This window comes from Alternaria arborescens (genome assembly GCF_004154835.1).
Source record: "Alternaria arborescens strain FERA 675 chromosome Unknown contig_38, whole genome shotgun sequence".
Classification (NCBI taxonomy): Eukaryota; Fungi; Ascomycota; class Dothideomycetes; order Pleosporales; family Pleosporaceae; genus Alternaria; species Alternaria arborescens.
The window spans coordinates 87,190-100,855 of NW_021167893.1; the positions used below are offsets into that span (position 1 = coordinate 87,190).

A 13,666-nucleotide genomic window follows, 5' to 3' on the forward strand; every position below is an offset into this window, starting at 1 on the left:
TACAGCCATAGATCTATCTCGTGCCCTTTGTAAGGTGTTCCCTCAATAAGTCTATGCCTCATGCCACGATACCGATACCTATGGAGCCTGCAACACGACCTCGAATTCAAAAGGTTGGCACAGTAGACTGTACTCGTCCAGTGTCCTCGGTCCACAGCTTCCGCTGCCCAGTCCATGATGTTCCGCGTCTAACCTAAGCACAACCTCCTCCCTCTTCTTCTTCCTCAGTTCATGCGGATGATCCGCGGCCGCAACATCCTTCATCCTGTAATGACTGACTTGAAAGTCAAACAGCTTCCTTTGTTCACTCTTCTGGTCCGCAAACTGAGCGAGCAGTCCTGCGCCGCTACCGTTTGTGAGACTAAGATAACGGGTGTCTGTATGGTTTGATGATTCTTGAGGCACCTCGTAATCAACCCAGAGTTCGTCGACGCTGGATGCTGTGTACTTGCCCACGGATTGGGAAAGCTTGCTATCGCGGTAAGTCTCGCCGAAGCCGCGGCCAAACCATTCGACTCGTTGGAATTGCTTAGGAAGCTCCATAACGAGACCGATGCGTGGAAGGGTACGAGGTAGGTTCTCACCCTTTGGTGTACCGATAACATGCACAGACAGAGTACTGTTGGCGCTGAAGGTGTACGTAAGAACGCAGTCGACAGACCAAGAGAGAACTGGAGGTGCGACACGTTGATGCACGGTAACCTTGAGGGTCTCTGAGCCAGACTGTGACCATTCGACCTTGCGAGTCAATGGTTTTGCGTGATGCAGTTGCTTGTCTTTCCAATCCCAGCCGTCTTGTGGGATATCATTGTCGGTAGGTGCGCGGAAGATGTCAATTTCTGGTGCCTTGGAGAGAAGCTCGGTAGAACCTTGTATCCAGGATGTGAGGCTACCATGAAGAGTGTTGAACTCCCAAATGGCTTGATCCGCCATGATCTTGATGGTGTTCCTGGATGGTTTCTCAACAGTGATCTGCTTGCCCGATGCCTGAGGTCGCTTCAATGGCGTTGCTGGTGTGACGGATATCTGTGCTGTCGCGATCTCGAAACCTGCCTTGAGATATGGTGTAGCCTCCTTCAGCTGAAACGAGATGTTGAGCAGGGTCTCCTCTCCTGAACCCTCAATCTTTGGAAGCTGTACATCAAAGGTCTGACCAGGCGAGATACCAAAAGGAACCTCTAGGCTTCCTGATACACTTCCACTTCCAGATGCGGAAGTTGATGTGTACTGGCAGCTCAAGTGATTGAGTGTGATGAAGTCGTACCGGTTGATAAATGTAGCCTTCGAATCGGTCGATTCCACAAGCTGCACAGGTTCGATAGCTTTTTTGTACTCGATCAAGCCTGCATTGGGAGAATGGTCGGAGTTGACAAGACCGTCCATAACAAATGTTGCATCGTGAACTTCTTCACCAAAATCACCGCCATAGGCATAGAACTCCTCACCAGTTTGCTTGTCCTTGGTAAGAAGACCGTGATTCGCCCACTCCCATGCGAAACCTCCCTGAAGGTTTGGGTATTTGTAGAAAGCGTCGATGTATTCCTTGATATTACCAGGACCGTTACCCATGGCGTGGATCTAATGTAGTCAGTCATAGCTCTGGATTTCGACGGAGTATACCTTACATATTCGCAAAGAACCAGTGGCTTCTTCTTGCTCTTGTCTTCACCGAACTTGATAATCTCGTCGATTGGGGGATACATCCTGGAGTACATGTCCATAGTATCTGCGTAGATGTCTGCTTCGTAGTGGACAGGCCGGCTGTCGTCGTACTTTTTGATGTGCTCGTACATGGCCACGAAGTTACGTCCCATGAAAGCTTCATTACCGAGACTCCATATGATGACAGACGGATGCATCTGATCTCTCTTGATGAGTGCTTCTGCACGGTCCACGTACGCATGCGTCCAGGCTGGGTTGTCGGTTGTCCATTCCGCGGCCTTTGACCTAGTCAGAAGCTGGCGCTCACGGAAAGGAAGGTTGCGCTCTTCTTTTGACAAAGCAGCATCGGCGATACTTTCAAAGCCGTGGCACTCTAAATCAGCTTCGTCAATCACCCAAAAGCCCATCTCGTCTGCAAGATCGTATAGTCGTGGATCGTTGAGTTGATGGGAGGTGCGGATGGCGTTGATGTTGTGACGCTTCATGATCAGAAGGTCTTCTTTCATGAATTCATATGGCACAGCACGACCAAAAGTGGGGTGGTGTTCGTGACGGTTGACCCCGCGGAAAACGACTCTCTTACCATTGACTTTGATTAAGCCGTCTTTCATCTCGACTTGTCTGAAGCCGATACGCTGGGCGATAACTTGATCACCGGTAGAGACCACGAGGTGGTACAGGTTGGGCGATTCAGCAGTCCACTTTAGAGGGTCCTTTACTTGGACGCTGAGTTCAGTCACGCCATCACTCTTGATGTCTGCATCTGACGAAGCAATTTCTTGCTTCTTCTCATCCAGGAGTTTCACTGTGAGCTTGCCAGATCCGGTCGCGCTGACCTTGATCTTCAGTTCCGCGTCGGTGTAGGATGAATCCAAGATCGTCTGAGCAAAGACATTTTCGATGCGCGACGCCTTGGGGAAACCCACCAAGAAGACGTCACGAAATCTGTAGTTGTGAGTTTATTATTTGTCTTAAAACAGACTTTACTTACATGCCACTCAGCCACCACTGGTCTTGATCTTCAATATAAGTTCCGTCGCAATGTTGATACACTCTGACGGCCAGGGTGTTTTCGGCATTAAGATCGACAACCGAGGTAATATCGAACTCATCTGGGTTTCTGCTGCCCTGAGAATATCCGACTTCCTTTCCGTTCACCCATACATGGAAAGCAGCATCAACGCCCTCAAACCGGAGTCGAAGCTGACCGTCCTGAAGTTGTTTCGGAACCTCAAACTTACGTACGTACGATCCAGTCTCGTTCTCAGTAAAAGGAACGTTTGGAGGATCGGCTGGGATGTGATAAATGACGTTCGTATACTGGGGGCCTTTGCCGAATCCCTGCAACTGCCACATGCCTGGCACAGCAATGTCGCTCCATGACGATGTGTCGAACGAAGTCGACTCAAAGCCTTCTGGAGCTTCAAAGGGTGAAAATGAATGCTGGAACTTCCACGTGCCGGAGAGGCTATGTGTCGTAGACTTGTTCACATCGGAACCAAGTGCGTCAGCCTCGGACTTGTAGTTGTGGAAGTAAGCGCGTGCAGGTAGCGTATTCTTGTGAAGGATGTCAAGATTGTTCCAGTCCGGAACGCTTGCTGGGTGTTGACCTGAAGCCATGATGGATGAGTTGAAAGTTGATGGTACTCTCACAAACCTCTGCTCTACGTTCTTCTCGTCTGATACAGTCGTTGTAGCCCCACTATACGGCCGTACACAACGCGACTTTGACCCATCAGGAAAGCCATCCGGTCACACATGGTGAAAGCCAAGGAAACCGACCATCTGCCCCTCTGGTGATATGAACTAGAAAACGTGACGGCAATTGACGGCGCGTGTTGCATGTGGAAGCGTGCATCGGGGGTTGGATGGTCCGGGCGCGAGCGGGGGCCCCTGCCAGATCAACAAGGCAGCTTCTGCATTTGGCTGCTTCCTTCTCCACGAATCCATCCCCAGACCCCGCTGCCCAGCCGTACTACACCATATCCACTCTCGCCTTGTTCTTTACGATTCACTGGCAAACCGACCGGCTCATTTCTTGATTCATCTGCATCGTGAAGACTTCACGCGTGGCGCTCTAGAACTGGTATGTTTTGGGAAGCCCGTCCGTTTGCCGAACTGCTTCTGGGCCTGGATCCGCTTTATTAGAAGGGCCTATTACTTGGCTATAGCACCTTCGAGGCATAGCGAGCTTGGAAGGTAAAAATTTCCCAGTCACTCCGCCGTCACTCCGACCCTAAAGCGGTGCTATTACCGCTCATTAAGCATACTTGGCTAACGGCGTGGCGCCCTGAACGCCGCATCACTGCATCCAGAGCAAACCATGCATCGGGTCAGGCAAGCATGGTAGGAGCCTCGGTGCCATGGGGTTGCAAGCGCGAATTGTTCTGCGGAGAAGCCTGTACACTATAAGAAGACCCAGTATTCCGGAATCCTTGAGCATCGTTGCACATTGGCCATCGAGTGGAGAGCAGTTCCATTTTTTTCCTCCACAACTCCAGATTTTCTCCAGTCTTTGCCGGCTGCATATTCAAGATGGCGGAGAAGAAAGATGAGATGGGCGCTGTCACGCACCAACTCAGCCAGGTCGACGATGACATGAACAAGCATGCGAACGTCAAGGAGGCTAACGTAGCCTCAGTGGCTCTAAGTAAGTTTCATTTTGAAGCCTCAGTGGATGGTAGGAGTCAATACTGATAGCGCGTAGCCGCTGCCATGGAGGCAGAAAAGCCGAAGCTGTGGTCTCGAGGCATGATCCAGCTCTACATGATCATGGGCATTGGCTACCTCGTCTCTACGCTCAACGGTTTCGACAGCTCTCTCATGGGATCCATCAACGCGATGGAAGCCTACCAGAGCACGTTTGGTTTGACTGGTCAAGGATCCAGCACTGGTATCATCTTCATCATCTACAATCTGGGCCAAATTGCCGCTTTTCCATTGTAAGTAGGCGTCAGACGTAGGTACCAGTTTTCCTTGCGACTAACGTTGTTCAGTTGTGGATTTCTTGCTGATGGATATGGTCGCCGGGTCTGCATCGCCGTTGGCTGCGCGCTAGTGCTCGTTGGAACCGCCGTTCAAGCTACGGCCAACGAGATGGGTCACTTCATTGCTGGTCGCTTCATCCTCGGATTTGGCGCGTCCATCGCCTCTGCTGCTGGTCCTGCCTACACCGTTGAACTCGCGCACCCTGCCTATCGTGGAACCATGGCTGGAATGTACAACAACTTCTGGTGGGTTGGCAATATTCTGGTAAGTTGTGCTTGTACGAAATGCATGTGAGACATTTACTAACTTCGTCTCTTCACAACACTAGGCAGGTTGGACGACGTACGGTACCAATCTTCACATGGGCAACTCTTCATGGGCATGGAGAATCCCCACCATTGTCCAGTGCATTCTCCCTAGCATCGTTATGGGCTTGATCATGTTTTTCCCAGAAACGCCTCGTTGGCTCTTGGCGCATGACCGCAGAGAGGAAGCCATCGCTATCATGGCAAAATACCACGGAAACGGCAACCCCAACTCTCCTATCGTACAGCTTCAGCTACACGAGATCACCGAGGATTTTGCTGTCACTCGCAACGACAACCCCTGGTGGGACTTCCGTGAGCTTGGCAATACCAAGGCAGCACGTTACCGATTGGCCATGGTCATTGCGATGGCTTTCTTCGGTCAATGGAGTGGTAACAACGTTGTCAGCTATTTCATGCCCGCGATGGTGAAAAATGCCGGCATCACAGATCCTAACAAGCAATTGCTCATCAACGCGATTAACCCAATTTTCTCGATGATTGCTGCCATCTACGGTGCCACTCTGCTCGACAAGCTTGGTCGCCGAAAGATGCTTATGGGCGGTCTCTGGGGTGGTCTCTTCGCCTACGTTCTCCTCACAGCCTTCACTGCTACCGCGACCAAGGACAACAACCTCGCCTACGGTACCATCGTCTCCATTTACCTCTTCGGCATCTTTTTCGCCTGGGGTTGGACCCCCCTACAAACCCTATATGCCGTCGAATGCTTAGAGAACCGTACTCGCGCAAAGGGATCTGGTCTCAACTTCCTGTTCCTTAACGTCGCTATGGTGGTCAACACCTACGGTATCTCAGTGGGAATTGAGAAAATCGGATGGAAGCTTTACCTCGTTTACATTGCATGGATTTGCATCGAGATTGCCCTTATCTTCTTCTTCTTCGTTGAGACTGCAGGCAAGACTCTCGAGGAGCTTAAGGAGATCTTTGAGGCGCCCAACCCAAGGAAAGCTAGTTTGAAAAGGGCAAAGGTGGAGATCGATGACAGTGGAAACATCCACAATGTTCACGAGTGATGTACGATAGGGGACATTGGATGTAGTACGATGATTCATGGCAGGATGAAGCTTTACGCGAATGCTACGAAGTTTAATGTGTTGTTCCTGATCGAAATGCGTCAGCTGTCTCTGTTGTCTCGCGCTAAATCTTCTAATGATCTTAACATTATTCCCTTCAAATGCAAGAAGCTGTTTCACTTACGTGTTGCTATGCAAACTACTCGTACCTTCACTTAAGCCCCTGCCAGAGAAAAGTCTCGAAAATAGCAGGGTGGAATTGTGGGAGCGAGAGCTGAAGTTGGCACACACATTGGTTAAGGGTGGTGCCCTTAAGATCTAATCGTTCTTGCAGTACTTCTTGTCTACAACAATGTATCTGACTGTATAGATATAATATATATTACAGAGGTTGTGAGTAGCAGGCTATCCTTTTCTGAGTTATTATAGCATTTTGAAACAAAGTAGATGACAAGAAAGTGTGAATGTGTAATTAGGTGCAAGTCCAGGAAAGAAATATGAGAATAGACGAGAGTTCAAAGCACCGACAAGGGAACATCACCGCTCGAATGGACTTCGCTGCCGAAACCGCCCCTCTTTGCTCGCGGTACAACCGGTGCACCTTCCCATGCAGTTCCTCCAGGCAAAACCTCTCCCTTCATAAGCAGCGACAAACTCCCAAGTTGTGCCTCATCTTCAACCTTACTCCCTGGTAAACAGATCGAGTACGTTTTAAGACAGGCGCGGCGACCAATAGATACGTTACCGACCTTCATGACGCGATCTTCGAAGAGATGAGTCTGCGCACCGCAGGTTGTGTTGATGATACACTCGTCTCCTAAAGTGACACAGTCGTATTCTGTGATGTCGCTGGAGAGAAGTGTCACCCTTGAGCCGACAGAAGCGCCCATAAGGCGGAAACACATGGCTAGATAAGGAGTACCGACCAAGTGGGCTGCCAACAGTGGTTCGGTGAGCGTTTCCCAGGTACTCGTCACCGCTTCGCTGAGCCATACGTTGAGACTCCAAAGAGGCCATTCAGCTGGCTTGTACCGTCCGATGAGGATCCATTTGATCGAAGCTGTGAATGTCAAGGCAGGTAGGGCGAATAAGAAGAGATAGAAGAGTGGTAGCATGAGTAAGGTGCGAACCGCGCCAATCTTGTGGTAGCCGTCGTGAGCAACCTGCAGTGAAAATCCGAGACCGAAGATCATAATGGCGCGTGGTAGGACAATGCGAAGGCCTTCGATAAGAAGTCGAGCAGCTATCCGGCCTGCAGATGGTCGGAAAAGTAGACTGTCTTCGTGGCCTTCCGCTCGTTGACGATTGGGCATCAAGACTGGTGGAGATCCAAAGCATGAACTATTACTTGCCATCGGGGTGTCTGCAGGCGGCGCTATGGATAGCACACCGAGCAAAGTTCCAGACGCTAGTGTAGTGCCTTGAGGAAGTACAGATGCATTGCCAGCGAAAGCACGAGACTCGAGCTTTGTCTTCTTGAGCGTCACCTGATTTCTCCTCACCACATCCTCTCCCATGACCACTGCGTCGGCAACGAAGCTTTCCTCACCAATCTCCAGAAGCTCGAAGGGGATGTTACGTGCAGTTGAGATCTCAGCACGTTTGCCAATTTTTGTTCCCAGTGCCCGGAGGAATGGAACAATGTAAAGAGTAGCGAAGACAGGGTGGAGCACGTCCAAGGCAAGGTCCATCAATCTATCAACGAACCACTTCCGAAGATAAAACATGCTGTAGATACTATATGTACCTTCCTTCAGACGGCCTAGGAACAGATGGCGGTAGACCAGCAGCTGAGCGAAAACCAAGATTTGATACGCAAAAGCGATTGGAACCGACAGAATCGCAACTTGCTGCCATCCACTGATAGATCGAATGTCGAGGACGTCGAAGAGTAACAAACCTGGTATCTGCGGCAGGAAGTACAGGAGAGGCAATACCAGGAATGCGACGAATGAATTACCAAATAGCATGGCTGCTGCCCGAGCTCTTGAGGGCCTGGTGTCTTTGGGCTTTGGTGAGCCGTCGTCTTTCACAACCTTGTCAAGACGTGCTGGCGATCCATGGAAGCGATGAAAGCTAGGTACATTCATACCAGAGGGTACAAGCGAAAGTGGCGCGACTTCTGCCTCTTCATCAATAGTTGCGCCACCCTCGATGACACAGCGCGACCCGATCACTGCACCATTTGCAATGACGATACGCTTGAGAATCAAACGGCCTCTCTCAACCACGGAGACGCTTAGAGAAACCTCTCCTCCGACAACCACGTCGTCACCAATCTCAATCAAATCAAAACATGGACCAATCTGCAGTGCACCGAGATGGCAAAATCGCCCGACTTTCGATCCCATCGCTCGTAAGAACAAGGGGTAAAATCCAGAGTCTGCGATCAACTTTGGGTTTGCCATTGATGTCATACGGTCGACCAGCCACCAGCGGAAGTAGTACATTCCGTAGAGAGGATACTCGCCGGGGATTGCCCTTCCGAGAACCAACCATTTGCTTGCAAGAGCCACAATCGTAAGAGCGGGTGGAATCACCACGAAAACGCCATAGGCTGTCAAGATAGCGAACCCGATTCGGCCTGCAATTGCATGGAAGTCGAAGAGTAGATAGGGAACCAGAATCTCGATGGATTGTAAGAAGAAGACGAGGAGTAGTGGTAAGATCTGAGCCATGCCACATAGCACGAACTTTGTCTGGGAAACGGGTAGGTATTCTCCAGTCCATGATCCAGTACCTTCATCGTCGTAGAGCGAGTCGTCCTCCTCGATGTTAATGCAAGGACTCTTTCCTTGTGATGAGGTTTCGAACCGAGACGCAATGTTGGCTGGAGTCCTTGCTTCGTAGATGTCTGCAAGTCCTATCGAAGCAAAAGGATAAGACTTATCGTTGCCAAGTTGTGCCTGTCGTAGTCGTGAAACCAAGATTGCTGCTATCAGCGAATGACCACCAAGTTCGTTGAATATGTCGCTGTCAGGCTTCACATTCACTTGCGGAAACAACGGCGACAAAGTATCTAGCATCAAGCCCAGAACCCCATCCGCTGGAAAGCTCGAGTCCAATGAGTCGATGTCGTTTTCGCCGTGACAACTCGGCCGCGCAACTGCTCTTTCAGCATGTATCCCTGCAGAAACATCTTGCAAAGCTTTTGCGTTGATCTTGCCACTCGGAAGCCGAGGCATCTCGTGCGCCTGTAGAGAAAATATTTCCTCTGGGCGCATGTAGGATGGCAGACTATTGAATGCACTCTGGCTGATGGAGGCGGTATTAAGGACAACCCCTTCTCCGAGAACAACAAAAGCTTCTAGACGGGCAGACTCTGAGTTGGCGTTGGCCAATATCACAGCCGCAGCCTTTACGTCCGGTACGCCGTAGAGTCGCGACTCAATCTCGCCAAGTTCGATACGGAAACCGCGGTGCTTAACTTGCGTGTCAATGCGACCAAGAAAGACTATCTTTCCATCCGCCTGTAGCTTTACGAGGTCCCCGGTGCGATACAGTCTCTCTTCACCACCAGCTCTCAAAGGATGAGCGATGAACTTTTGTGACGTCAAGTCAGGGCGTCCAACATAGCCAAGGCCAACACAGGGCCCTCCAATGGCGAGCTCTCCCTCAACACCTTCACGCCATTCGACAGGCTCAAGGGTAGTTGGTAAGTCGTCTTGTGAGACAGGAAGCAGACAAGCATGATATCCAGGTAGCGGTTTGCCAATAGTGACAGGTATATCAGGCTGAAGTTCGTCCCAAGTTGCTGTTACGGTGGTCTCAGTAGGACCGTATGTGTTGATGATTCGAAGGCCAGGTCTTGCGAGACGGCTCACCAGTGCAGGCGGGCAAGCTTCACCACCGAGATTGATCAACCGAACGGATGATGGAAGAAGAGAGTCACCATCGTCTGTTCGCGCGATGTTCATGATGCCGATCAGAGTCGGAACGGCGTTGACAAGAGTGACACCACGGCTCGCCCATATCAAAGGCAAAGCTGGCACATCTCTGCATTCCGCTCGAGTACCTATAGCAAGATGGCCTCCACCTGCGATAGTGACCCACATCTCTTCAACAAACATGTCAAACGCCGGACTGAAACCATTCCAGACGATGTCTTGCGGACTCGTTTCCAAGACCTTCTGCTCGCTCAAAGAGAACATTAAGGCAGCAGAATGGGGTATAGCAATTCCTTTCGGTGTTCCTGTAGTTCCAGAGGTGTATATAAGGTAGGCAGCATCGTGGGGTCGGGGACCAGGTAGTGGCGTATGTGTGGAAGTGTTGAAGTCATGTAGGTATTGTGCTTCAGTACTCAATTGAGAGAATGTGCGACATTGTAGGGCCGGCATAGCAGCGCTCAATCTCGCTATGGTAACTCGGTCACACACCTCCTGGACTTGGTCAGCATGTGCTGCGTCACTGATGATCAGAGATACTGAAGCATCGAGCACGCAGATGGCAGCGCGCTCAGCTGGGACGTCTGGATCCAGGGGAAGCCATGTGGCGCCAGAGTAGGTTGTGGCAAGAATAGCGAGAATGAGCTCGAGTCCTTTCTCTAGCCAAACGGCCACTGTTGGCACGCTATCATCTTTGCCATGTCGAGTGGCAGCTGCGATGCATCTTGCCAACGACGCTGCTTTAGCATCCACTTCGGCATAAGTGATTGTGTGAAGTCCGTGTTCAGTCCGTACGGAGTATGCGATGTTATCGGGCTGTGTCTCCGCCGTGTGATGAAACAATTGTGGTAAGGTAGTGACTGATGCTGGTGCGATAGGTTCTGCGTCAAGAGGTGCATCTCCAATCAGGATTTTGGAGTCCATGTCTGAGCCTCGATGTAGCGAGTGGTTTAGTGTTGGGGATCGTCGCTCGTGGTCATATCCTTTTCAATCGGTTCCTTGGATGATCCGAGTAAGTGATTGTCGAGAGAGATTAGTAGAGGCCAAAATCGAGAAGAGAAAAAGGGCGACGAACAAAGAGGAAAGGGCAAGGAACAGAGCGGAAATGGGAGGTCTTTCGCATCATCCTGTCTGTGACCATTCACATTTAGTATCATTTTCGTAATGAGGCATTTTGACCCCTTTGCCCCGGATTTACAACCTGCTCAAAATAGTATGCGTCAAAGCAACCGTAAGACCAGACACGGCTAGACCTGTCTCCCTTGAAAGTGTCAAAGAGGTGAGTGGCTTACAGCAAATCATGGCCGCGCGGCGGTGTCGTGGCGTGTCGTGTCCCTGCGCCACACGTCGGAGGACTGGCACTGAACTGTCACTTCTTCCGGTATAGATCTTAGGCGCTTGTATACCGCGCCAACGTTGCGGGGGATGGCTTGCGGGATTTGCGACAAGGCCTCAGTCGCCTCTGCGTACATAGCAAGGCCATCATTGGAAACAGTTTGTCTATCTATAAACCTATCGGGACACGCAAAACCCTCAGTATCAGTAAGTTATGTTGTGAATCGTGTCAAGGTAACATTATATGGAGTTCTTGTTGTGGTTTGGAAGAAAGTAGATCTGACACGTTGCCAAGCCGGATTAAGCATTTGGTCTCCACTTTTTAAATGCTTGTACCGGCCAAAACTCCGGCCACGCGTGATGATTGCGTGTCAAGGTTTGCGTTAATAAGGCGTTTCCAATTATTTAGCAGAGCGTCATGTTCTTGTTGTATCACTTCCATAATACGATGCTATTGGAATTTGATCGCCAAAACTAGATCTAAGCTCGATACACCGTTCCATATACTTTATATCCCATCTTAATCAACGCGCCTGATCACCAAGCTCTATTACAAGTACTACAGTACTACTGCTATCCACGTTATGTTTCTTGCTTCAGATAAATCCCGTACTGGAGTGTTGTTTTCATGTAGCACAAGTTGCGACGTGCAAATCAGGGTCAATTAAAAGCACAAGGTCTCCCACCCAAGTACATCTCACCTTCCATTGTCATCTTCAATGCAACGCCACCCTTTTATCCTGCCTTGTTCCGTCTGACACCTGCCATGTAACGTCTAGCTTGCTTTGTTTTCCAAATAGTTCTACTCAAACTATATTCGGCTTGGTGACACGTCTGTGGAGCGGAGTCGCCGGCATCCGTATATGTAGGAAAGAGGGTCAAGGTGGCTCATGCGATGCAGATCTGCATGCAGCCCTGGAGGTGTTTTCATGCGACATGTTACTTTTTGTGAAGATGTTTTGTTCTTCACTTGTGGGATTCTTGGTGCAGACCTGGCTAGATTGCTGATCGTGGCCGTGTAGGGGGAGAAGGATTGAAATAATGATTGGGAGTGATTTCCGGACAGTTTCAGGCTAAAACAGAGAGAGGTGAACAAGATGGGTAGCCACGCTGAACTGTTTTTGTTTTTCTTGTTTGCTTCTTTTCTCGCGCCGAGATATGCGGTGAAGTATCACTTCGGGCTTCGCATCAAGGACGATAGATTTTCCTACAGTTTCTCTAAGCGAGATAGACAGAGCTGACAAAGACTAGGACCGATTTCTGCAAAACTTCAGATCCAGGGGAACCGTAGTTCACGCAGTGCCGCTAGCAGGACACGAGTATATGGGCTTGGCAAAGTCGACCTAGTACGATAGTGGCGCTTCGTCTGCATCTTGTGTATGCATTGCGTCCCAAAGCGTACAACATGGGGAAAGGTTTCTGCTCTGACCTTTTTCGGTGTTCACTCGTGATCTCCATCTCGTCTCCGCAACTTTACTTTGCCGTCAAGCCACCACTAAGACCCTTGTGTGTCTAACCGATATCCATCTCATCCACTGGTGCAGCCGCTCTTTCTCTCCTAATGGCGTCTTTCTTTGCTCTCCGTGCAGCCGCCTTGGACATGCCCTTGCCACTGCTGATTTTTCGGTACTCGTCTAAAGACATGCCTCTCCGCTCCGCAGCCACGATCTGAGCCTGTAGTGTTTTGTCTTCCGACATGTCCATCTTGGGATTAGCCACTTTTCTTTCTTTACGAGCCTGCATTCTGGCAAGGTTTTGACGAGTGCGTTTGTCTAGAGAGATTTAGTATGACGGTGAAGGGGAAGCCATAGTGGGACAACGCACTCATCTTCTTGCCCGTAGGCTCCGAATCGATTGCCATAGTCTGGTCACCGTTTGGTTGCTGAACCGAGCCTGCATGTGATGTCAGGTTCGCCCACCCCGGTAGCATGAAAGAAAAGCAAGTGCTCGCAGGATTAATAGACGTTGGATCAACAATGCCCCGACACGTGACATACCAGTCTGCAGGTCAGCTTGGGGTGCCGAAAAGGCGTCACCCAAGACGTCGACTAATTCATCAGCCAGTGCGCCCATCTTGCGTCGGTCCTTTTGCTTTTTCTTTTTCGACTTGGTCGCAGGTCCCATGCCGTTTGCTCGCCTCGGGGAGGCGCTTCGCTGGCTCGTCTGTGATTGGTCGCTGTCGCTCGCATCTGAAAATTGTTGCTCTTCGCCCAACCTGAATCCTGTGTTTGCAAGAGTCGATGTGTTCGCAGATGCTGCGGCTGCTTCGGGCAAGGCGGGCGCCATGGTGCGAAGGATCGATGACCGAAAAGAGGATAATGCAGATGCAAAGTTGGGTGCACTTCACAAAAGGCAATAGGCAAAGATTCGGCAGAAGGTTTATCCGGCGCATGTGATTTGTCCGTCGGTGTGTATTATCGAGTACCAATGCTGTGTCGCGCTATGCGCTCTATCATCT

At 50.4% G+C, this 13,666-nt stretch overlaps 4 protein-coding genes across 4 annotated transcripts; 1 reads left to right on the forward strand and 3 right to left on the reverse strand.

Moving 5' to 3' along the window:
* Positions 1-78: 78 nt before the first annotated feature.
* AA0111_g10681 (Beta-galactosidase) lies at positions 79-3,282 on the reverse strand (the record flags this gene model as incomplete). Its single annotated transcript, XM_028644461.1, has 3 exons — positions 79-1,578; positions 1,626-2,607; positions 2,654-3,282. 3 exons carry the CDS (start codon positions 3,280-3,282, stop codon positions 79-81), a joined length of 3,111 nt encoding a protein of 1,036 aa, XP_028501761.1.
* A 915-nt stretch (positions 3,283-4,197) lies between these two features.
* On the forward strand, positions 4,198-5,989 carry AA0111_g10682 (Lactose permease; the record flags this gene model as incomplete). The annotated part of the gene is made up of 4 exons (XM_028644462.1): positions 4,198-4,312; positions 4,370-4,604; positions 4,659-4,914; positions 4,979-5,989. The coding sequence occupies 4 exons, from the start codon at positions 4,198-4,200 to the stop codon at positions 5,987-5,989; spliced, it is 1,617 nt and encodes a 538-aa protein (XP_028501762.1).
* Positions 5,990-6,504: 515 nt separating this feature from the next.
* AA0111_g10683 (hypothetical protein) lies at positions 6,505-10,797 on the reverse strand (the record flags this gene model as incomplete). The annotated part of the gene is made up of 1 exon (XM_028644463.1): positions 6,505-10,797. One exon carries the CDS (start codon positions 10,795-10,797, stop codon positions 6,505-6,507), a length of 4,293 nt encoding a protein of 1,430 aa, XP_028501747.1.
* Positions 10,798-12,720: 1,923 nt separating this feature from the next.
* AA0111_g10684 (hypothetical protein) lies at positions 12,721-13,494 on the reverse strand (the record flags this gene model as incomplete). The annotated part of the gene is made up of 3 exons (XM_028644464.1): positions 12,721-12,980; positions 13,033-13,101; positions 13,206-13,494. The coding sequence occupies 3 exons, from the start codon at positions 13,492-13,494 to the stop codon at positions 12,721-12,723; spliced, it is 618 nt and encodes a 205-aa protein (XP_028501757.1).
* Positions 13,495-13,666: the final 172 nt, after the last annotated feature.